The sequence below is a fragment of the Nannobrachium achirus genome (assembly GCF_963921795.1).
Source record: "Nannobrachium achirus genome assembly, chromosome: 6".
NCBI lineage: Eukaryota > Metazoa > Chordata > Actinopteri > Myctophiformes > Myctophidae > Nannobrachium > Nannobrachium achirus.
In genome coordinates this window covers 11,817,563-11,843,885 of record NC_137815.1, presented here as the reverse complement: position 1 = coordinate 11,843,885, position 26,323 = coordinate 11,817,563, and the positions used below count along the sequence as shown (strand labels likewise).

The 26,323-nt window shown below is 41.9% G+C and overlaps 1 protein-coding gene across 1 annotated transcript; it reads right to left on the bottom strand.

Annotated features, from left to right (window-relative positions):
• Window positions 1–138: 138 nt before the first annotated feature.
• On the bottom strand, window positions 139–24,891 carry LOC308286818 (protein NLRC3-like; the record flags this gene model as incomplete). Its single annotated transcript, XM_080727941.1, has 7 exons — window positions 139–199; window positions 7,133–7,306; window positions 9,977–10,150; window positions 12,376–12,479; window positions 12,699–14,194; window positions 16,401–16,604; window positions 24,621–24,891. 7 exons carry the CDS (start codon window positions 24,889–24,891, stop codon window positions 139–141), a joined length of 2,484 nt encoding a protein of 827 aa, XP_080584067.1.
• Window positions 24,892–26,323: the final 1,432 nt, after the last annotated feature.

Sequence of the window (26,323 nt, the reverse complement as noted above, 5' to 3'; positions counted from 1 at the left end):
AGCTTGTATGTCTGCTATTTTAGATGACCATCAACACTGGCATACGGCGATGCACTAGTGTTGTGCGGTTTTTCGGTTTTCCGGTTTCATACGGTGTTATAAAATGTTGACGGTCTCGTAAGCCAAAACCGAAAACCGTCACGTGACATGTGCGCCACCGCCGCATCTGCCGTGTTTACGGAAGCAGCAGAAATCACTCCTGAAGAAGGAGACACAGAGAAAATGGTAGCAAGCCTAGGCAGCTGGGGTTAGACCTGGTCTCTAAAGAAATGCAACAGCTGTAACCAAATAAAGAAGCGAGGCTTAGCCTGAAGCTAAACACGGTGGATATACAGGCTCACGACACGTTGCACGGTCGACGAGCCACAAGCTTGTAGATCAGCTATTTGTTATGCCTTTCCTCCAAGGCTAAAGGAACGGGGCTAAAGCGCTAGCATGCTAACGATTTAGCCACGTTCCTTCAGGAGGAAAAACAACAGCAAACGTAGGCTAAAAGTAACAATTATGTAACGTCACTGCATCGATGCAGAACGGCACGCGGATGCATCGCAATGCAAGCAAATTGTCTTAATCTAAAACTTTTTAAGAAGTCCTCTAATCCATCACTGTTTACTATGCAGTGTGTGCGCTTGACACAGCACCCAGTAGGCTACACACTGCAGCCAGCTGCACAAAGGGACTAATAGCGTTTGTCAATCTGTGGGTCCAGACCCCAGAGAGGTCCCAAAATGATTTTGGGTGGTCCCCAAATGATTAACTTAATGTGCAACATTGTTTTCTCACTCAACTGTAAACAAAACAACATACAGTGTATTGAGGGTTTATATTGTACATGTCTAAAGTGACAACGTAAGGAGTTTTTTTAACCTCTGAAATGACAAATTAAATTGACTTAGGCTATTTACAATTTATTTTAGTATAGCCCAATAGTATTTACTGCATTTTTGTGGGTAAAACACTTTTGTGTCTGCTTTATAAATAAAGCACTTCAATTATTATTATTTTTTTTTAATCTATAAGATTGTAAAACTGTGTAAAACCGTGTAACAGGGTTTTTTGGGGAGCCTAAATCGGGGTTTTGAAAAAATGGAAACCGTACAACCCTACGATGCACACATCAAGCTTCACAGCTGACAGCTCCATGCTTGTCCCAAACAGCTCGTAGTCGTTTACTGTCATGTGAACCACGGTCTGAGGTAATCTGAACCAAGTCGGACCCAGTTGATGATAATAAAAAAGGGGACCGAACTCTGTGGAGTCATGTGGATATTATACAAGCAGTGACTTTCTGATCACAGAATGGATGTGGTCATGGTGGTGACATGTTGATTGCAGGGATCACGGGCAAGTGAACCTTCTTCCACCATCAAAACAAAACAAAACAAAACAAAACAAAACAAAACAAAACAAAACAAAACAAAACAAAGGTTGTCTTTTTGCATATTAAAGTTTAACCAAATAATATATTAATTCGTAGGCCACTATGTGGCGGCGGTGGCGCGCAAGCAGTTCACTCGCGCTCACTTTATTCATTTATTTTTTTGCAAGCGACAACTCTGCATGACTAGATATATTTTATTTAATCAACTATAAAAACAGGACCAGATTGCATCTGTAATAAAGTGGAAAGAAGGAGAAGCCCAGCGCTAACTTAAATGGTGTAATTATTAGTTGGGTGCCCATTGGACATACAGTGTCTGCAAACATGCATGTGACGTTCATTATAATATGTCCGATAAATTAATTCATTGGCCGGTAAAATATAAGCCCCAAAATTGCCTAGCGGAAAACCTGACACACACACACACACACACACACACACACACACACACACACACACACACACACACACACACACACACACACACACACACACACACACACACTCAAGGACCACTGGGGGTCCCTGGGCCTGCTATAAAGAACCATTAACCACTTCAACCCTTCATCGACGGTGTCTCCCAGGGCTATGAATTGGTATGCTCAGTTTTTCCCTCCACACCAAATCTCTTTGTCGGAAATAGCTGATCTACAAGCTCACAACACGGCATAATGGGTTGTGCTGTGAGCTTGTAGATCTGCTTATTTTGATGAATATTCAGGTATTAAGACATGCACAACATGGGATGCAGGGATTTAAGTGGTTAAAGGACGACTTCACCACGTCAACCTATCTTCATATAATTGGTCCAGTTCAGAAATCTGTCTGCCAGTGACATCATCGATGGGAATCCAAGCTAATAGAAATTGCAGGCTTTCTATGGAGACTTTTTTTTCGTCTCATTCCTAAGCCAATACTTTGAGGAGACTCTTTGTGTCTCCATAGGGAACAAAGCAGGCTCTTTGTGTCTCCATAGGGAACAAAGCAGGCTCTTTGTGTCTCCATAGGGAACCACTGCTGGTCAATTCTAGTCTCCATGGCTTGAAATCTGCTCCCAGGATAATGGATTTTGATTATCACGATAATATCGTAAATTGTGTCCCATCTCTACTTCAGACCTTCCAAAACAAACTGATTCGACTTCTTCTCAGACTAAAACCCATGAACCACCTAATTCCAACACATTTAGTCTGGGATGGCTCAGAGTTTATCTTTTATTACGGTCTTGTAGACAATATTTGCAAAAACGTTACATGACATTTGTTAGCAATGTTTGGTTGTCATCGTACATGAAAGCAAACCAAACCAAACAATGTTGCAACTACACCTCTGAATCGGTGTGAGGCTTCCCTAAAAACAATGTATAAAATGTCAATATTGACAGATACTCACATCCTTCAATGAGATGAGCATTAAGCCAGTCTTCTCCACCATGTGTCACTCTGTAAGAAGTAGACCAACAATGCATCAATGTCTGTCACACAATGTCTCCACTAACTGACACTACAGTGTTTCTAATGTCTACACCAGGAGTTTTCTAAGTGGGTGATGGGGCACCCTGGGGTGCTGCGACGGCAGTCCAGGGGTGCCGCGAGATAATTTGATAATATTTGGAATTTATTTGGATACTTGAACAAAATATTTAGTCTCATTTTAAACTTGAAGTACAAAGTTATTTTCAGTCAGTTCTAATCAAAATGGCTATTATCTCAACGTTTTCCTCATAATCACTAAAATATCGTCACTGTCGGGCAGAAACCTCATATCTCCAAGTTTCAAATGTGTACATCTTTTGGTAAAGCAAAGCCCTGCTTCATCATACAAGACTGTCGCACAAAACTAGTGAAAACAGCCGATCTATGATGCGAGGCGTTGCGATGCGAGGCGTTGTGTGCTTGTAGATCAGCTGTTTTCACTAGTTTAGTACATTTTATAAATGATAAATACAAAACGAACGGTTTTGGACATATGACAACGACGATATGCTATAAATATAAGGTGCTGGACTGGGAGTGAAAATTATAATGTAGGGGTGCATCGGATTAAAAGAATATTCATGGGGTGACCTGAGACAAAAAAGTTTGGGAACCCCTGGTCTACACAACGTCTCCAAGTTGACACTACAGTGTTTCTCTTAACATTATCCTGTAATCAGCCAGCTCATGAGCTGGCAAACTTACTGCTGCCCTTTTATGTCTTTGTTGCTCATAACTGCCACTAAACATATAGGGCATTTTGACGGTATATACGCATACAATAGTCATACTCATCATACAACATGCATAAGTCTGCCTCACAACCCGCCTGCGGAAGCTTGTGATTGGCTGAACCGGAAGTAGGGAGCGCTCCACTGTGTTCACTTGGACCGCGCAGAGGTTGCGAAAGTGGTGGTGGTAGTGGTGGTGGTGGGGGAATTACTATTTTGGCTTAAAACTCGAACGGCGCTAAGTCGGCTCAAGTGGACTTCGCAACGCTTAATACGGTGACTCGCTTGCTTTAGCTCGCTCGCCGGTCTCTCACCTGGATCAAGTCCGCCTGACACTACACACGACCATGTGTGGCAGTGGTGTAAAGTAACAGTACAAGTACTCAAGCTGTATTTCAGTATAGTTTTTAGATATTTCCAATTTGAGGTATTTCCAATTTATAAAGACTTGTGTACAATTTGAAAACTTTTGAAATGGTCAGTCGGCATAATGAGTATATTTACTTTTGGTGCTTTAAGTATATTTTGATGCCAATACTTTTTAATTTTAATTTACCAGACTTTTTCTTGTACAATTATGTATAATTGTTGTATTAGAATATTTACTTTAGTAAAAACTTTAGTATTTCTTCCACCACTTGTGTTTGGTAACTTAAGTGTCATTAATCCATATCGCACGCAATTCTGAACCAAATGCGGCTGTAATCTAAAGACATTTATTAGACAGAGGCTACAGTGATTCGCTTGGACATCTCTCCGTACAATGTGATATATCTGTGCTCTTTTCATCTTTCACTATTTTTGTGCGACAGTCTTGTATGATGAAGCAGGGCTTTGCTTTACCAAAAGACATACACATTTGAAACTTGGAGATACAAGGTTTCTGCCCGACAGTGAGGATATTTTAGTGATTATGTTGTGAGGAAAACGTTGAGATAATAGCCATTTTGGTTAGAACTGACTGAAAATAACTTTGTACTTCAAGTTTAAAATTATACTAAAATATAATACTTAAATAAGTGTCCAAATAAATTCAAAATATTATCAAATTATCTCGTGGCATCCCTGGACTGCCGTCACGGCACCCCAGGGTGCCCTGTCACCCACTTTGAAAACCCCTGGTTTAGGGGCAGCGTTGCGTGTTGCGCATAACTGAAATAGTGAAATAGTGGGGAGGGGATGCCCCCACTAGCTCTGGTCCATAGCATACATGTTCCCTACTCACCAAAACAAAGACGGTTGAAAGCCTACTTTCCTTATTGGGAACACTCGGAGCCCCCCACCTCATGTCTAAAATACACTTTTTTGGCCAGAAAAGAAAATATTTCACCGGAAGGTGAAATTCTGGTCAATGGACATTTCTATTGACATGATGTAGAGGGCGCTGTGGAGTAGGTAACATTTTGGATGAAATATTTTCTTTTCTGTCCAAAAAGTGTATTTTAGATGTGAGGTGGGATCTCAGAGTGTTGCCACTAAGCTTTCAACTCCCAAAAGCTGTCTATGTTTTGGTGAGTAGCAAAACTATTTGTTATTTTTGGACCAGACGAGAGGGTGCGCAGGCTTTCTGCGGGTGCAGCGGATGGTTAGTGACATAGTGTTAAGGAAACTCTTAACGGTATGGACGAGAGCTACCCCCACAAGCAAACGTTACCCTTAAGGCTGCAATCATTGGGTAACATTGGGTTCTCCCGTAAAATAGGGACCCAAGTCTACTCACTGGAGATTATTCTGTCCAGCAGAGAGCAGCATCTGAATTCCTTCATTCATCATGTTGAGACTGATGTCCAATTCTCTCAGAGGGAGGGAGGGATTAGAAGTTAGAGCTGAGACTAGAACTTCACAGCATCTCTCTGACAAGCCGCAGCTCTTCAGTCTAAATGAAGAATCAGAGAGAGAGAGAGAGAGAGAGAGAGAGAGAGAGAGAGAGAGAGAGAGAGAGAGGGAGAGAAGGGGAGGAGGGGGGGGGGTTAAAACAAATAATTGTGAATTAGTGTAGATAGGATAGCTTAAACAGAAGCGATATGTTGCGTTCCAACATATCCTTGGTGTTATAAAGTCACAGTATTATATTATTGTTGTAGCCTGTAGATGGAGCTGGTGACCTTGAACTCCAGTCTCCCAGGGTTGGGGTTATTAGGGATCACCTCCGGTTTGACCGGCAGATAGGAAAAGTACCAGACAACAGTGTTTATGTGCTCCACAGTGTTCTGTATTTTTGTCACTGCAAAGTCTTGATATAAAGAGTCAACAACAGTAAAGCGTGAGAGAGTTCCTTTCTTGGAGTGAAGTTACCACACTTGGGTACTTGGACCCTGCAGCCATTTCTTCCCTATAGACACACGCTGTAGTGTAAGGACACTACAGCCATGTACCAGTAAGTGTAATTAACAGTAAGTCAAATAATGAATCTCAGTATGTAAGGCCTTTATCCAAATCCAAAGCCTGCTGTAGGCCTACCACAGAGTGTGCATTATAGCCAGACTACACACATTTTGACAAATTATTAAACTTTAAAATGTTAATTTTTCCTTTGGTACTTGATGTATATTTTGATGCCAAATACTTTTTTGCTTTTACTCAAGTGAGAAAACACAGGGAGGAAAGCATGGTCACCTTTGTATCTGAACAACCTTTCAAGGGTGGCCATCTAGTGAATACTGTATTACTGCAGTGAATACTCACAACCATTAAGAATTAACATTGATATAAATACCATTCAAAACTAGGGGATGACAGTTTGACAAAACACATGCAAACACTCACATTGTAATCAGAGGTGTTTAGGTTTTAAATGTGTATCTCAGCAAAAAGACTACATAAATTAGTCACTGTATCTTATCTATATTATGGTCAGTGTGGGTTACCATGATATCAACCTTATCCACACTCTTCAAATAAAGTACCACCATCATAACTACATTATAACCAGTAAGACTCCCTAAATCGGAAGATAAGCGTCCGTCAGGTCACATACACCAACTTTAGAAGGCAATGGTAGCCAATCAGGAGGGAATATGGGAAATGGGACAGATCCATGTTGATGACATGGCTTTAGAGATAATGTGTACCACTTTGCGTGATTTTAGGGCAAAATCTGTAGGAGCAGTGTCCAAAAATGTGTCTTGCAAGAATCGGCCTCATGGTTGCGCTAGAAGAGGGCCATTTGAGAAATGAGGGGTGGAGGTTGTGGTTCGGCAGCCAAGAGTGTGTGTGCAATGTTTGGCATGGATAGGGATGGAGATATACAGTAAGTAGGGGAAAAGTGTGACGTGACGGACAGACTGACAGACAGACTGACAGACAGACTGACATACAGTGGAGGTTTTGATAGTAACTGCCAAAATAAGAATGAAATGAATCTCAGTATGTAAGGCTTTTGTCCAAATCCTACCACAGAGTGTGCATTATAGCCAGACTACACATGTTTTAACAAATTATTAAACTTTAAAATGTGTTATATTACTAGTACCACCACCATAACTACATCATAATCACTTACTATAACAGAACAGATCAAAATAAAAATGGTAAAACAATCTGACCTGAGAACCTGCAGACAGCAGTGTGGACTCTTCAGTGCAGCACAGAGGAGCTCCAGTCCGGAAACCCCCAAGACGTTTCCGCTCAGATCCAATTCTCTTAAATGGGACGGGGTAGAGCTGAGAGCTGAAGCCACAACCTTAATGTGTTCCTCTTCGAAGCCACAGCCAACAAGTCTGTAATTACAGATTCAATGTAAAATCAGAGATTAACAAAACAGATCAGACCATGTTCACTGTCAAGGAGGTTCCCTATGGTGCTACATGAAATGTATGTGTGTGTGTGTGTGTGTGTGTGTGTGTGTGTGTGTGTGTGTGTGTGTGTGTGTGTGTGTGTGTGTTTCTGATCAAGTAAATAAGAGGATGTGATTAACACATATTTAATTGAAATGTGCTCATCATTTTCCACGGTTCTCATTTGATTGGAATACAAATATCAAACAATGAAAATGACCACAATATGCTACTGCTGTTGCTCCACTGACAGTGGAGTTAAGAAATGTTCCGTCAATAGATGGACGGCCTGAACGACTGCCATTTGTTTTCATATTTTGGTTCACTTAACATGTGCAAAATGTAACAATGTAAACATTTTGGTTCTTGATTGGAACCTTTTAACCCATTTAAACCTGAGCCGATTATAAAAACCCATTACAAGTCTTGACCTACTGTACATTTACTGAAAAAAATAGATCTTGCTATACCGTATATATCAACCAGTAAGACTCCCTAATCGGGAGATAATCGGCCTGAAGGTGGCGCTATATGGGACAGATTCATGTTGATGGGATGAGTGTAGACATACTGTGTAGCGATTTGCGTGATTTTAGGGCCAAAACTGTAGGAGCAGTGTCTGTGTTGTAAAAATCGTGCCTGAAGGTGGCGCTAGAAGAGGGGCATGTGAGAAATGAGGGGTGGGGTCTCCGCGTTGCCTTGGCGGACGAATAGGTACCGGCCCCGGCTCTCCCGGACGCTCCTAGCCCGAGTTACGGCATTTTATGTGAGCTGCAGTGGAGGGGGTCCTCCACTGGGGGCGCCACCACTTTTGCATCCGTTCTGGAGCACCAGGAGTGGGTGGTCCCCAGGAATTCCCCGTGAGCAGCCCCGTTGGGGTGGTCATTTGGTCATTTTTGCACATTTGGTCATTTTTTACACCTGGGGGTCCCCGAGGGACCTGGGGGTCCCTGGAGCTCCGGGGGTTCTTGGAGGTTGTAGTTTGCCAGGTAAGGAGTGTGTGTGCAAAATGTGGCATGGATGGGTGCAACGGTTGTGGAGATATGAGCAGGGCAAAAGTGTGACGTGTGACGTCTGACTCACGGAGGGACATTTTTTTACACCTGGGGGTCCCCCAGGGACCTCGGGGTCCCTGGAGCTCCGGGGGTCCTTGGAGGTTGTAGTTTGGCAGGTAAGGAGTGTGTTGGCCAAATTTGGCATGGATGGGGGCAACGGTTGTGGAGATATGAGCAGGGCAAAAGTGTGACTGACTCACTCACTCACCAACTGACTCACTCACAGACGGACAGCCGGTGGAGGTTTTGGTAGTAAATGCGACCTACGGTCGCAACAACAACACAAAAATGTGTTCCCAGCCTGAAGGGTAAAAACACACTTGCAACTTATGTGCAATATGATTGTTCCAAAATATCCTTGGGCACTACAGCCCTACCCTACAGCCATTTCTTCCCTATAGACACACGCTGCAGTGTAAGGACATTACAGCTACCAGTAGCCTGAAGGCCTTATTTGCGCACGATTTTCCATGTGGAAAAAACAGACAATATTGTCAGAATCTGGACAATTTGGGACCCTGTGTGAATGAGGTCAGTCATAGAGACACCATGTGTTCATTTATTGTCAGTTTGTTCGGGGCATAAATCGGACCCTGTGTGAAAAGCCCTTAAGTGTTGCCAAAATTCAGTGGTGGAAAAAGTACTAACATTTTTTACTTGAGTAAAAGTATTAATACTGCAATGTAGAAATACCCCGTTACCAGTAAAAGTCCAGAATTCAAAATGTACTTGAGTAAAAGTACGAAAGTATTGTCATCAAAATGTACTTAAAGTACCAAAAGTAAAAGTGCAAAATGTTTGAAAATAGCCGATCTACAAGCTCAAAACGTGTCGCATTGCGACGTGTTGTGAGCTTGTAGATCGGCTATTTTCAAATAGCCAAGGTATAGAATAGGGCTAAAGTGCATTAATCTTATAATATAATCATTTATATCTGCGAAGTAACTAGTAACTTAGGTTTTCAAATAACTGTAGTGGAGTAAAAGTACAATATTTGGATCCGAGATGTAGTGCAGTAAAACTACTGAAAACTGGAAATACTCAAGTAAAGTACAAATACCTCAAGATTTTACTTAAGTACAGTACTTAAGTAAATGTACTAAGTTACTTTACACCTCTGCCAAAATTATACTGAAATTAATCTCAGTATGTAAGGCTTTTGTCCAAATCCAAAGCTTGCTCCTGTAGGCCAATCACAGCGTGTGCATTATAGCCAGACTACACATGTTTCGACAAATTATTAAATGTGCCAGTTATTTTACTTTGGTACTTTATATATATTTTGATGCCAATACAAATGTACTTTTACTGCAGTGAACACTCACAAAACTAGGGAATGATGGTTTGACAAAACACATGCAAAGACTCACATTGTAATCAGAAGTATTTAGGTTTTAAATGTGGTATCTCAGAAAAAAGACTACGTACATTAGTCACTGTATCTCATCTATATTATGGTCAGTGTGGGTTAAAAAGTACAGTACCACCATCATAACTACATTATAATCGCTTACTATAACAGAACTGATCAAAAATAAAAATGGTAAAACAATCTGACCTGAGAACCTGCAGACAGCAGTGTGGACTCTTCAGTGCAGCACAGAGGAGCTCCAGGGCGGGAACCTTCAAGACTTTTTCGCTCAGGTCCAATTCTCTTAAATGGGATGGAGTAGAGCTGAGAGCTGAAGCCACAACCTTGATGTGTTCCTCTTTGAGTTCACAGCCAACAAGTCTGTAATTACAGATTAATTCAATGTAAAATCAGAGATTAACAAAACAGATCAGACCATGTTCACTGTCAAGGAGGTTCCCTATGGTTCTACATGTAATGCGCATGTGTTTGTCTACTTTTCTGACCAAGTAAATCAATAAGAGGACATAACACATTTAATTGAAATGTGGTCATAACTTTCCACTGTTCTCATTTGATTGGAATCCAAACATTAAAGGGATATTTCACTTTCAACAGGGAGCAGTGGAAGGGCCTCTCTCCACATACACACCCATTGTAACTTCAAACTTCATTTTAACCATGATAGATTCATTAAAAACACCCATTATTTTTTCTGGTGACTCATACTACCCTCCTTATACGTGAGCAGGCCGTGTTTTTCCGATAACTTTTTTCATTTATTTTTAATAATTATTTGGGAAAATGGAAAAAATGAAATACAAAAAAATAATTATTACAAAGAAATGAAAAAAGGTTATCGAAAAAACACGGCCTGCTCACATATTAGGAGTGTAGTATGAGTCACTAGAAAATATAATGGGTGTTTTTAATGAATCTATCATGGTTAAAATGAAGTTTGAAGTTGCAATGGGTGTGTGTGGGGAAAGGCCCTGAGCCTGGAGGGCCTGGTAACATTTACATCAAATATCTAAATATTCAATCAAGCTAATTAAAAACTGTTCAGGGTGTTCATAAAAGCCAGATTAGATGATAAAATTACCAAAAGTTTTTTTGAAAGTGAAATATCCCTTTAAATAAAGAAAACAACCAAACACTCTGCTGCTGCTGTTGCTCCACTCTATGCTGTCATAGATGAGAAGTGAAGACATTTTCTGTCAATAGATGAACGGCCTGTACGACCGCATACCATTTGTTTACATATTTTGTTTTGATCAACAAAGTTCTGAGTGAACGCTACTAATAAGCAAAATATAACAATATAAACATTTGGTCCTTGATTGGAACATTTTAAGCAAACCTTAGGTGTGAATGTCTGGTTTTTCATACATTAACAGGATGTCAGTAAGAACAGAGAACAGAGAAGTGGAACATAAACTGCGATTCCATAAAGCCTTTTCAAAAATAGGAAGCGAATCATCCAAAAATCGAAAAAAGAAAACCTACATTTTGCCTGTTTCCATCCAATGATAAAATGCTATTCTTGGGAGATAGTTCATGAAATAAGCAGTAGGTTGTTATTATTCCATTCTAGGTGGTTATTTTTCCAGTCAAGTGAAACATAATAATGATTGAACATTTCTACATTGCTGTTTGATACTTTTACTCAAGTAAATACATATAGTACTTTTCCCACCATGTCTGCTTGCTATAGGCTACAGCGGAGGCTCCAGACATTCTTTTTTCCCCTTCTTCTTCTCGTACTAAACTTGGTCTTGAACTAGCATTCTGGGTTTATGAAGATGACTGGTCCATAAACTACAAAATCAATATCATGCAAGTTCAATGCATTTTAATTCAAAACTTATTTCGCTTAATGTTTCCATTGCCCTTTTCCGCATTTCGTTTTTTCTGCCTCCTCCAAGCATAAAAGTGTGTTTGCGATTTTTCTTTTTTTTTCTTCAAATTGGCAGGTGTTTCCATTCCAAGATTTATGCACAAAAGCCAAAATGTGCATACAAAGGCTTTATGGAAACGCAGCTACAGATGGAAAGGTATCTCTGTAAACTACAGCATGGAACTTATATTTATGTACTAAGTAACTTGTAAACCAAGTAATGAGCAAGCTCATTGTTTAAAATACCATCCATTTCTCATTTGTTATAGGCCTAGTTTGTTTTCATTGTAGAATAGCTAATGAAAACATTTAGTACACATAGTAGCCTACTAGTGAGGACTTGACTTCTTGTTCTTTATTTTGTCCAGATTTTTCTTCATAACATGATCATAGTTATGTATTAATATGAATCTTCTTCAGTATAAATAAAAACACTATGACGCTATCACTACTGTTTGACTGTTTGAACCATTCATACTGTATGTAAATATGAAGTGAGGGTCTCACTGAACTGAATTGATGGCGGTCGGTTTAACTATAATTTCTCACAATGACTCTCTGTCCCTCCCTAACTCCCTCCCTCCCATCTTTTTTCTCATCTCTCTCTCTTCTCTCCATCCCCTTGTGTGTTTTTTAAAGAATGAATAAAGGGAGTACTGTATATGAGTGAATGGTGATCAAACATGTTGCAATTCAAATGACTACTAACCTGGCTGTTGTGCAGTTCCTCACAAGTGGGATCAGTCTCCATCGCCCCATCTTGTCTGCGTTGTATCGGTCCAGGTCGAACACCTCCAGGCACTTCTCTGACATCTGCAGCATGGAGGCCAGAGCTGAGCACTGGGGCACAGAGAGTTTTACCCCTGATCTGCTCTGTGACTCCAAGTACTGTTGGATCCCCTGACTTACTGAGGGGTCGTTCATCTCCATCAGACAGTGGAAGATGTTGATACATCTGTCAGGAGACGCACGGATAGTATTCTTCTCCTTGAGGTTATGGATGATCTTCTCGACCTCCCATTTACAGTTTACACTTGGACCCAGCAGGCCTCCTAACAGACGCTGGTTGGACTCCAGTGAGAGACCATGAAGGAAGCGGGTAAAGAGGTCCAGGTTTCCACTCTCACTCCTCAGGTTTTTATCCATAGCAGCCCTCAGGAAGTCAGACATGGAACCGTCCATGCTGCCTCCCAGGAATGTCTTCAGGACATCCATTTTGTTTTGTGTGAAACAATGGAACAGGAAGACTGCAGCCATAAACTCCTGGATGCTCAGATGAACAAAGCAGTAGACCGTTTGGAGGAAGAACACATCGTCTTTTCTGAAGAACGTTGTGCAGAAGCCTGAGTACAGTGAGGTGTCGTTCACATCAAGACCACACTCTTCCAGGTCTTTCTGGTAGAACATGATGTTGCCTTTTTCCAGTTGGCTTAACGCCAGTCTGCCCAGCTTCAGAAGAAGTTCTCCTGCATCCTTCATGATCTTCTCTTTGGCTGCCTTGTCTACTGCAGGATTCTTCATCTTCTCCCGCTGGGTCTCTCCCATCACGAAGTAGCAGTACAACTCAACCAGGGTTTTGGGCAGCTCGTCTCTCATCCCCATGTTCTTCACAACAGTAGCAAGGATCCAACAGAAGACAGGGATTTCACACATGGTGTGGAGGATGCTTGTTTCCTTGATGTGGGAGTAGATTGAGCTGGCCTGGTTCTCATCCTTGAACGTCTTCATGAAGAACTCCTTCTTCTGGTCATCTCTGATGAACCCTCGCACTTCTGTCAACCCGTTGACATACTCTGTGATCTGGTGGGCTGCTGCAGGTCGTGAGGTTATCCAGAGCTGAGCAGAGGGGAGCAGCTCCCCCTTGATGAGGTTTACTATGAGAATTTCCACTGGGTATGATTGGGAAATGTGCATTTCGCCGAGATCTTCAATGAAATTAAGACACATATAATTCTCATCATAACCGTCCATAACAAACATAACTTTGAAGGGGCTGTCATCGTAGTCTTCTGAATTCTGCAATTCGTTCAAGATGTAATTGAGAACGTCTTCCTCAATAAATCTTGTTTCCTTGATGCATTTGCGAATTAGCTGAGCCAAACTAAAGCTTTGTCCCTTGAGCAGATTTAACTGGCGGAACTTGAGCGGGAACACAAGGTGTGGATCTTGGGGAAAGCATTTCTTGGCCCAGTCAAAGAGAAATTTGTGTAACAGGAAGGTTTTTCCAATTCCTGCACAGCCGACGGTCAGTACCGTTCTTCTGTTTCTTCCAGAAGGGTCTTTAAAGATTTGACCGATTTGGATTTCTTTTTCCTCTCCTGCCTTATTCATCTCCAGCTGCCTGACCTCATGATTGCTGTGGATGTCTGTAACATTGATGCCTGCATTGTAGAGCGCAATGAAGATGTCTTTAAACATGACCTCAGGCTCTGTGCCCAATGTTACACCTAGATATGTCTTGTCCATCTTGCGTTGAAGCAGGTCTTCATAGTAAGTAATGGGACGCCCTGATGGTTTCACCAACAGACCTGTAGTGAACAAAAAAAAATCCATGATAAACAGCCAGAGTTAATCTGTATATATATATATATATATATATATATATATAAATATAAAGTATATATATAAAAATAAACACATACTGTACATACAATATATACAGCCGAGCAGAGTGACTCACTGCCTCAGCCTAATGGCCTCAGAATTTGAATATCTCCCCCAGTCCATAGGGATATCCCTTTGGATTATAACTAACTATTAAACAACCAAATGTCTGTCTGTCTGTCTGTCTGTCTGTCTGTCCGTCCGTCTGTCCATCCGATGAAAAGGGGAGGAGAGTAGAGGAGAGGAGAGGAGAGGGGGGGAGAGGAGGGGAGGAGTGGGTCGAACGGATAAAGCCCGGATCAGAGTCTACGGTGGAGAGCTATCCACCGCAAATTTGAGGTGGACCTCAAGTCAGAAAATAAGTGCAGGCCATCATAGTCACGGCCCACGGTGAAGTCCTTTACCCCGTCGACCAATCAGTGAACGGGGTGTAGAGCCTGTCTGTCTGATAGTAAAAACAGAGAGATGTGTTGGGACTCGCGGTGGAAAGCTCTCCACCGTGAGGAATGATGTAACGTTGTAGTTTCATGACTCAAAAAGACTCGAAAAGACTACACCGCGGTGGATAGCCTTCCACCGCGGACCCGACTATGATCCGGGCTTAAGGACCTAGTATATATATCAGGGGCGTAACTACCTTGAATTAATTATTATTATTACTTAAATTAAATATCTCCATTCAAAGTAATTTGACTTTAAACAGTACTCACCTGACCCAGGTGCACTTTCTCCTTTGGATGGCTGTGGGTTCCTATTGTGAAAAAGCATTTTTTCCCCCGTTAGTAACTACTCTATATGCAGTAAATCTACCATCCTGCACAAATCCTATATGGGACCAAGCACATTCATAGATTATAACTAAGTGAAAATACATTTATTAGAGAAGAAAACATCTCCAGAAGACATTTTATGTCTCTTGAAGATCATCTCATGCAAAGCTAGCGCCACAGTGTCAAACATAAATTTAACTACAAAGGTTGAACAATTGTAATTTTGTAAGAATTATTGCGACCGTCAGTTACTACCAAAACCTCCACCGGCTGTCTGTCAGTCTGTCAGTCAGTCAGTTGGTCCGTCACGTCACACTTTTCCCCAACTCATATCTCCGCCACCGTTGCCCCAATCCATGCCAAAGAGCTCCAGGGACCCCCAGGGACCCCCTTCCGCCGCCGCCAAAAAGTGCAAAAATGACCAAAAGACCACCCCAACGGGGCTGTTCACGGGAAATTCCCGGGGACCACCGACTCCTGGTGCTCCAGAATGGATGCAAAAGTGTTCACACTCCCTAGTGGAGGACTCCCGCCACTGCAGCGCACATAAAATGCCGGAACTCGGGCTAGGAGTGACCGGGAGAGCCGGGGCCGGTACCCACGCGCCCGCCTCGGCGGCGCCAAGAGAGCCGTCAACATGAATCTGTCCCATAAAGCGCTACCATCGGGCCCATTTTTTCAAACACATTTTTGGACACTGCTCCTACTAATTTTGCCCTAAAATCACGCAAATCGGTACACAGTATGTCTACACTCACGCCATCAACATTGATCTGTCCCATATAGCGCCACCATCAGGCAGATTTTTTCAAACACATTTTTGGACACTGCTCCTACAGATTTTGCCCTAAAATCACGCAAATCTGTACACAGTATGTCTACACTCACGCCATCAACATTGATCTGTCCCATATAGCGCCACCATCAGGCAGATTTTTTCAAACACATTTTTGGACACTGCCCCTACAGATTTTGCCCTAAAATCACGCAAATCGGTACACAGTATGTCTACACTCATGTCATCAACATGGATCTGTCCCATATTATAACGCCACCATCTGGCCGATTTTTTCAAACACATTTTTGGGCACTGCTCCTACACATTTTGCCCTAAAATCACGCTGCGACCTGACGTTCGCTTATCTCCCAATTAGGGAGTCTTACTAGTGAATATATTGGGATTAAAGTGTGAATCTCTTGGTAATAGAAAGTGGATATAAATTAGAACAATGATACATGATAGTGAAGGAAAAGGTAATGTTCTCTTGTACTATTACAATGTCTGGCCTACAGATGGATGTAAATGAGTACTGTATTACTTACAGATCATCAAGAAGTGCCTTCTCATGTTCTTCTAGACCTTTGTAGAACTTTTCTTTGGCTCTGGTGGTGGTCAGGAGTAAAAGGAGTTCTCTCATCTTCTCCTGGTTGGTGGTCTTAGATCTCACATTACTGTAGTTCTCGTTGGTGATGACTCCCTCATTGCGGAGAAGATCAAGGATGGCATTGACCATGGTCACTCGCTGAATCAGGTTACTCCAGTGTTTATCGACAAAGTGTTTATCTGAAGAGAGAGGTTTTTTAAATGTATTATATACTAGAAAGTCGCGGTGCTACGCGCCACTCCTGTCTAGCCCCCCTCGCCTCATTGTTAACGTGAAAAGCTCTGTGAATGAGACATGTAGACAGGCGAGGAGCAGCCTGACAAACACACACACTTTACTATAGGATCCATGAAAAAGCTAAAAGTAATCCATGTGTGGATAGTCAACTTTTGTCAAGAAAATACAAAAAAGAAAAAAGGAAAGAAAAGAAAAAGCAACTTAAATAAAACTTTGTACCAACAATTCAAATACTTTTAAACACCCCCTATAAGAATACCCCAAAAGAAGTGGGGTTAAAAAAAAGCTTCTCTATAAATACAGACAACAATAATGTTAATATGTAAATAATATTCAAATAAAACAATCATTCTTTAATTATTTCAGGATCAGAGATGGCTTCTTGTGCTTCTCCAAAACTCACAGCAGTCTGAGTGAGCACTTGATTACTATTTGTTGCTGTGATGCCCCTGTCGTCCAGTTTGGTGACTGCATGCTCTCCATTCCGACATGCTGCCATTCCGACATGCTGCCATTCCGACATGCTGCCATTCCGACATTGACTTCTTATTGTCGGAGTGGCAGCACTTCCATAGAGGTTAGGGTTAGGGTTAGGTATAGGGTTAGTGTCGGAATGGAAGCTTGTCGGAATGGAGACATGTAACCGTCCAGTTTCCCCAGCAGCTCTCATAGCATAGAGTGGAGCCCATAAGCCTATCGCTTTTACACTATTTTGTTGCGGTCAAAAGTGTACGTTATTTACATACACATCTTTGGTTGTCTAACATGAGACGTCACATTCTCATATATCATGTTTTGGGGTGAGCATTTGGCACAACAGCCAATCAAAGGTAATTAGCCTAGTTGCTATTTAGTCTGGAGTTGTCCTTTAACCCATCTGCCGCCGTTGACGGTGAGGATTGTCATTGAAAGGGTTAATACCATGGCGCCGTTGACGGTGAGGACTGTGAATCTTACTGTATATACAGTAAAGATATTATTACTTACTTAATGTCGCTCCGGTCCCGCTCGCATCGGTAATGTCTGCGATTTGTTTACAACGCACGTTGGGCGTGCACGCGAAGTGAAGCTCCTCAATGTTAAGTCAATGGCGAGGCCCATAAAGAAACTTCATTTAAACAAAATAGCCATTTTGAGACATTTTGCAGCAGATCTAAATGTAAACAAGGCAAAAGGCAGGGCGCAGCCATCTTCATCTTCTTGTCGCACACTGTCATGTGACTAGATGACGTAATCGTTGCCGTCAAGTGATAATCCAAAAAAACAAAAACAACCCCCTTCCGGCCCTTCAAAATAATAGCGGCGGCCGACGGAGGAAACGACGTGGCGCCGAGGCACCAAGCAACCTTCAGATTAAGAGGCAGTAGATGTGTTAACACAGTGTGAAGCACTGAAAACAGACTACTAAAGAGCATTTCATAGCACATCTATTCATAATGTCATCTCTACTATAGACTAGATGTAAACAGTGTGATGCATGGCACATCTATTCATAGTGTCAGCTCACCTGCAGTTTTAGAGACTCCGGTACTTGTTGATGTTGGAGTTGTAGCTTCATGCAGGTCTGAGTTAGAAAAGAAAGCAGACTTAAATAAGAAACCTGGTATAACCTGGCAGTAACTCTACTGTTGCTCAATGATTATAAAGTCTCAGGACAAAATGTACTGGTGTTGTTCTAACAATTGGAATGAAGATACATTATATAAACACAGAAGAATAGGCCGGTTGTGTCAAGTGTGTATAGGCTACATAATAATTACATAATTAAAATGTTTTGAAAACCAGAGAGCTTTTAATATATCGTCACTGTCTGGCCAAAACCTCTTAACTCAATTTTTGAAGTTTTAGATTTTTTGGCATGAATCAGGGCTATTGAACACCCTTTACATCTGAGTGTTGGTTAAAATAATATTGAACCAATGGAAAGTAGTAAAAAGTGCTTTGGACAAAACCTCCTAACTCCACACTTTGTGCCAAACCAGCTAACTCCTAACTCCACCCCCCGATTGGCCCTCTCTTTTTTTCATAAATATGTGCTATTGAACACACCCTTTACATCTGTGTGTTGGTTAAAATAATATTGAACCAATGAAAAGTAAAAAGCCCTTCGATCAAAACCTCCCTGCTCCACTTGAGCTCATTTTCCCGAAAATTTACATTTTGGAGTTAGGAGGTTTTGGCCCGACAGCTGCGATATATAGTAACAATGAATATCTTTCTGGTTCAAATCTGCTAACGGGTTAGCAGATTATTACTTTTTGTTTCTTTTCTCTCTTTTTCTTTCCGAACGGGCGCGAAACGTTCGGAAACTCTGTATGCGGAGCTGATGTTGGCGGAGCTGAGGTTGCCATGGTTATCTATCTATAAATGCGAGAAGTCTCTGCGTGTGTGTCTGTCTGTCTGTCTGTGTGTGTGTCTGTAATCCGCGTATCTCGAGAACCGTTCGTCCCACCGACTTCAGATTCGGCACGCGCGTTCCCCGCCGCGGCACGGAGTGCAGTGCCGGGTCTCGACCCGACCCGACGCGTGGTTTTCCCGAACCGGCGCGAAACGTTCGGAATCTCCTCATGCGGGGTTGATTGTTGACATCAGGCTGTTCTGGAGGAAATCGGCGAAAGCTCTGACTCATTGTGACATCACTTCATAAAAGGCTCTGACATCACGTACGCCACATGAGTCAACAAAAAATCTCTGCCATATATGGGCATAAAATGAATGCCCCCATATATGGGCATAAAATGGATTGCAGACAGACAGATACAGATATCTCCATATATGGACATAAATGGACAGAGGCAAACAGATGGTCAAAGATCTCCATATATGGGCATAAAATGGACGCAGACAGACAGATACAGATATCTCCATATATGGGCATAAATGGACACAGGCAAACAGATGTTCAAAACGGGTCCTATGACAACAGGTATAATGAGGTTTGCATTAAAGGGGGAACCGGCACTGTGTCTGCAACACAGTTGGAGGCACAGACAGATACTCCATATATGGGCATAAAATGGACGCAGATAGACAGATATCTCCATATATGGGCATAAAATGGACCCAGAACTATAACTGCAGTGATCTCCATATATGGACATAAAATGGACGCCGACAGACAGACAGACAGATACAGATATCTCCATATATGGGCATAAATGGACACAGGCAGACAGATGGTCAAAACGGGTCCTATGAAAACAGGTATAATGGGGTTTGCATTAAAGGGCGGGGCATTCATTCCCTATTTACATTGTTCCGAGTTGGCCAGGTCGCCGACTAGACGCTGGGCCGCCCGAAGGGCGGCCCAGCTTCTAGTGTATTGAATGTCAACAGCATGACGTGTTCTGATGTCACACAGAGATGATTGTTGACATCAGGCTGTTCCGGAGGAACCGGCGCAAGCGCTGACTCATTGTGACATCACTCCATAAAAGGTTATGGTTATGTATGCGATGTCTGACATCAGAGTTTTCCGGATCCGGCACTGTGTCTGCAGAGATCTCCATATATGGGCATAAATGGACAAAGGCAAACAGATGGTCAAAACACCAGGTATAATGGTGTTTGCATTAAAGGGTGGGGCATTCATTCCCTTTTTACATCGTTCCCGAGTTTTCCGGCCTCCGACTAGATGCCCGAGCTTCTAGTAATAATAATAATAAGGGTAATAAGGGTAATAATAAATAAATAAATGAAAAAATTATAAATACTATGCTGAACTAAGCATAATCAAGTCAATACTGGCAGTGTGGCATACGGCATGGATTTCTTTTCTACACAGTGGTCTGGAGAGGGCACTTTTTACAGACAGGTAAAATGGCAGGGGCTCAAGCCCCCTTTGATGTCTATGTGTGCACGTACGTGCAGGCGCGTCAATGAGTCCAGGGGGACTCATTGACGCGTGAGTCCCCCTGAGTCCAGGGGGAAAATAAAAGTTACTTTTAAATACAAATCCATGAATGTCTCTTTGTCTATCTGTGCTGGTTATTATCTATCTATAAATGCGAGAAGTCTCTGCGTGTCTGTCTGTCTGTCTGTGTGTCTGTCTGTAATCCGCGTATCTCGAGAACCGTTCGTCCCACCGGCTTCAGATTCGGCACGCGCGTTCCCCGCCGCGGCACGGAGTGCAGTGCCGGGTCTCGACCCAAACCGACGCGCGGTTTTCCCGAACCGGCGCGAAACGTTCGGAATCTCCTTATGCGGGGTTGATTGTTGACATCAGGCTGTTCCGGAGGAAATCGGCGAAAGCTCTGACTCATTGTGACATCACTTCATAAAAGGCTCTGACATCACGTACGCCACATGAGTCAACAAAAAATCTCTGTGAGTGTGTATGTATGTATGTATGTAATCCGCGTATCTCGAGAACCGTTCGTCCCACAGGCACGCGCGTTCTCCATATATGGGCATAAAATGAATGCCCCCATATATGGGCATAAAATGGATTGCAGACAGACAGATACAGATATCTCCATATATGGACATAAATGGACAGAGGCAAACAGATGGTCAAAGATCTCCATATATGGGCATAAAATGGACGCAGACAGACAGATACAGATATCTCCATATATGGGCATAAATGGACACAGGCAAACAGATGTTCAAAACGGGTCCTATGACAACAGGTATAATGAGGTTTGCATTAAAGGGGGAACCGGCACTGTGTCTGCAACACAGTTGGAGGCACAGACAGATACTCCATATATGGGCATAAAATGGACGCAGATAGACAGATATCTCCATATATGGGCATAAAATGGACCCAGAACTATAACTGCAGTGATCTCCATATATGGACATAAAATGGACGCCGACAGACAGACAGACAGATACAGATATCTCCATATATGGGCATAAATGGACACAGGCAGACAGATGGTCAAAACGGGTCCTATGAAAACAGGTATAATGGGGTTTGCATTAAAGGGCGGGTTATTCATTCCCTATTTACATTGTTCCCAGTTGGCCAGGTCGCCGACTAGACGCTGGGCCGCCCGAAGGGCGGCCCAGCTTCTAGTGTTGTTAAATTACAGTAAAATAACTACAAATGCAAAATTTAACAAAATGGTCACTTTAACAAGGTATTATAATTATATTCTCCACACTTTTATTCTCCCCATCTTGACCAAATGGTATATTCCCAGGTTCCGTAGGTCAGCTGCATAGGTGCAATGCATTATAGTTAATTGTGGCAAGTTTACTAACATGCCAAGTTTAGCTGCACTTGAACAACCGTTCCAGGCTGCCATATCCAGCCCAAGAAACCTTAGAGACGGGGGGAAATAATAAAATGTACTTCTTAAAATAAATGTAACATGCCTGTTGCTAAGGTATGGGAAAATGACAGGTGTTGCCATAACTTAGCTTTTTCTGAACTGACGCCACTGCGTACGTGCCTGGTCACCAAAAACAAGGACGGGTGTTTTCAATTAATCTATAATGGTTAAAATGGTGAAGTTACAACGAGTTTGTATAGGAAGGGGGCATGTCTGATAAAATAAATATCAAATGTCTAAACACAAGCAACTTAAAAAATCTGGGGTGAAAAGCAAAACCCTGAATAGACACTAAAATGACCCCAAACATTTTTTAATGTGAAACAACCCTTTAAACTGGACCTCAGTTACTGATTTTTTTTGTCTACACAAAACCTCTTCGTCAACAATAGACGATCTACAAGCTCACCCCAAACCCGACCATACCATACCCGACCCCAAGGGGGAAATTAAAACATGAGACACATACAGAGATCTCAATATATGACGTTATCGGGCCTGAATTCTACATGTGACAGCCACATAGCAGCATATAGATGTTGGGGTTCAAGTGGTTAATCAGTTTAGTAAAGACATCCATTGATAGTGTCAGCTCACCTTCAACTTTAGAGACATCAGTTGTTGAAGTTGCAGCCTGCATTGGTGGGTCAGTGTTTGAAGCTTCATGCTGGTCATCTATTGTGACAAAAGACAACACACTTGTATAAAATACCAGCAATTACCTGAATTATCCTGATATTGAATTAAATTGATGATGTTTGTGTTTTAGTAATTCACTGTTGGGTTAGGGTTAAAATGGTGAAGTTACAACGAGTTTGTATAGGAAGGGGGCATGTCTGATAAAATAAATATCAAATGTCTAAATACAAGCAACTTAAAAAATCTGGGGTGAAAAGCAAAACCCTGAATAGACACTAAAATGACCCCAAACATTTATTAATGTGAAACAACCCTTTAAACTGGACCTCAGTTACAGATTTCTTGTCTACACTAAACCTCTTCGTCAACAATAGACGATCTACAAGCTCACAATGTGGCATGTTTCAATGCGTTGTGAGCTTGTTTATCTACAATTTTTTGGATAATATTCCCCCCAGATTAGAGATGTTGAGGTTCAAGTGGGGTTCAATCTATTCATACTGTCAGCTCGCCTTCAGCCGTCGAGACATCTCTACTTGTTGATGCTGGCATTGGTGGGTCTGATGTTACAACTATTGTGTCAGAAAAGACAACAGAAACCTGCTATTAGCTGGCAATAATTATCCTGACATTAGATTGCTTTTATTTGACCTTTAGCTATTAACTGTTATTGTAGCAGGGAAGATAACCAGACACTCAAATGAGTAAAAGGTCAGAGACAAATGATGACAATGTAATGGCAGCAGACATGCAACTCTCAAAGGTATTCCGTCACCTCAGATGCACAATACTATATATTTTTATTTAGGCTATATGAAAGGGACTGCGTGTGAAATGAAACTGAATTATGTTCTTCTTTTTTTTTTTTTTTTTTGATTAATTGAAAATAGGATCAGGAATGAGTAAGTTAACAGCACATGTCAGAGGATTTGGGGATAAAGCCAGAGGCCAGACTATGATGGTTTGGACAGGTACAGAGGAGGGAAAGTAAGTATATCGGTATGGCCATATCATCGGTAGATTCACTGTTAGAAAAATGGTTGCACCTGTGAGCCAGGTGATCTGACCTCTACTCTCACTACATTAGTTGTAAAGGACTTTACAAATAATGCACAGGCCTTGCCCCCCCTTCATGTCAAAGCAGTTGTCAATGTTTATAACTTGATGATGTTGTAAGACATGTAATTATCAGGACCCCAAAAGAGTGAGAGAGAAAGAGGTACATTAAAACATGAGAGACACATACAGAGATCTCAATATATGGCCATATCAGTCGGATCGGTCGTACAACATAGAGTGTGAGGGTCATGTACAACTGACATCAGAAAAGACAACAGAAATCTGCCCCCCCCCCCCCCCCCCCCCCCCATGTCAAAGCAGTTGTCAATGTTTATAACTTGATGATGAGAAGTAGAGTTCTCAAGTTTTGCCCAAACCCGACCATACCATACCCGACCCCAAGGGGGAAATTAAAACATGAGACACATACAGAGATCTCAATATATGACGTTATCAGGCCTGAATTCTACATGTGACTGCCACATAGCAGCATACTGTATAGATGTTGGGGTTCAAGTGGTTAATCAGTTTATTGAAGACATCCATTAATAGTATCAGCTCACCTTCAACTTTAGAGACATCAGTTGTTGAAGTTGCAGCCTGCATTGGTGGGTCAGTGTTTGAAGCTTCATGCTGGTCATCTATTGTGACAGAAAAGACAACACACTTGTATAAAATAACAGGAATTACCTGAATTATCCTGATATTGAATTAAATGATGTTTGTGTTTTAGTAATTCACTGTTGTCTATACAGACAGCCAGGTACTCAAATGAGTATGTGTGTGTGTGTGTGTGTGTGTGTGTGTGTGTGTGTGTGTGTGTGTGCGTGTGTGTGTGTGTGTGTGTGTGTGTGTGTGTGTGTGTGCGTGCGCGCGCGCTTGCTTGCGGATGGATGGATATGAATGGTTTGAACCTTTTTCTCATATCCAATTACGACATAGTGTGTTTCAATAAAGTGTTAACTTGTCTCCACCTACTTTTGTATATGTGAGGAAACCTCTCCACTAGATCATTCCTGTGGATTTTGTTCAGAACATTCACCACGATCTTCTGAGCTGCATCACTGGGGTAGCTGCACACCATCAGACGAGCGATGGTCCTCTTGCCCGCCTTCTTCAGGGGTCTCTTTGGGATTGGATCGAGGCCTTCTAGGACATCAGGGTGTCGCAAATGAAACTTGAACATCTCCAACTCAAAGTTCTCCAGCTTATCCAGAGTTTTGAAGATGCGTTCCTCAAGTGGCTCCATGGTTGAGACCTGTTACAAACAGAAGATGTTCAGCTTCATCTCAGCTTCATTCTCTTATGGTGTTGGTTGTTGGTTGAGACTGAACACACATTTAACAATACTTCAGTACAGCAAATACACATTATTGTACAATCATACACGCAGTGTTTCTAAACCAAAGCATGTTGTAGGGGCTAGCTTTGTCCACAGAGAATGAAGCAAGTCAATGTTCAGTTGTTTAAGTTAAGCTATTTGTGCTAATAATGAACATTAAAAACAGAGCATAATAGCCACAGTAAGCACTATATGGACATGATATCCAAAGTTCTCCTCAGCTCAAAAGGCGTTCTCTGTGGACAAGACTTATGGACCGTTATAGTTTAACACTTCTGCTGCCTCTTACTTTGAAGGGATGCTTGGTGCCTTGGTGCCGCGCCGATTCCTCCGTATGCCGCCGCTATTATTTTGAAGGGCCGGGCGGGGTTGTTTTTGCGCAGATGTATTATCACTTTACTTCAACGTTTACGTCATCTTGTCACATGACAGTGTGGGCCCAGCCAAGTGCAGTTTGTACTGTAAACATGCCAGCCTTGGGATCAAAATGTATTTTTTTGAGTAAATGAAGTCTCTTTATGGGTCTCTCAATGGATTTGCTATGGAGGAGCTTCACTTTGCGTGCACGCCCAACGTGCGTTGTAAACAAATCGCGGACATTACCGATGCGGGCGGGACCGGAGCGACGTACAGTAAGTAATAATACTTTTAATGTATTTACAGTAACAGTGACGGTGAGCGTCGTCAACGGCACCATGATATTAACCCTTTAAATGACGGTGAGGACTGTCAAAGGCAGCAGAAGTGTTAAATACTGTTACTATATGAATGTAGAACATTGCATTAGATCATGGGACTTACACAACAACTGAGGCGTGGCTGTGCAGTAGGCTAGACTGCTATGATTGAGCGTGCATGTGTGCAAATGTAAATTAAAACAATGTCCAACATGCAATTCACCATATTCCTGGCCCTCTCTATGGAGGCTGCCATTTTCTTTTACAGAGGGCGCTAGAGAGTTTTTCTCTGTGTGCTGCTTCAAAAAACATATTTTCTCTTCCTCCCAAGTAAGGAAGTGACACGGAATTGTCTGTTGCCAGATTTTGCCAAAGAAATAAGCCCAACAGAAGCAACTAGGCTATACTACATTTACAACTGAAAATAGCAGATCAGCAAGCTCACAATGTGTCACATTGCGACATATTATATTATATTATATTATATTATATTATATTATATTTGCTATTTAAAAATATTGAGGGGGAAAAAATTAAATATTTTTGAAACATTTTAACAACATAAATCTGTGTGGAGGTCCCTGGCACCACATATTTTCAGATGGGGATCTGCGACTGTGGACAAGTATGTCAATCTGGGGTCCTAGATATGAAAAGATTTG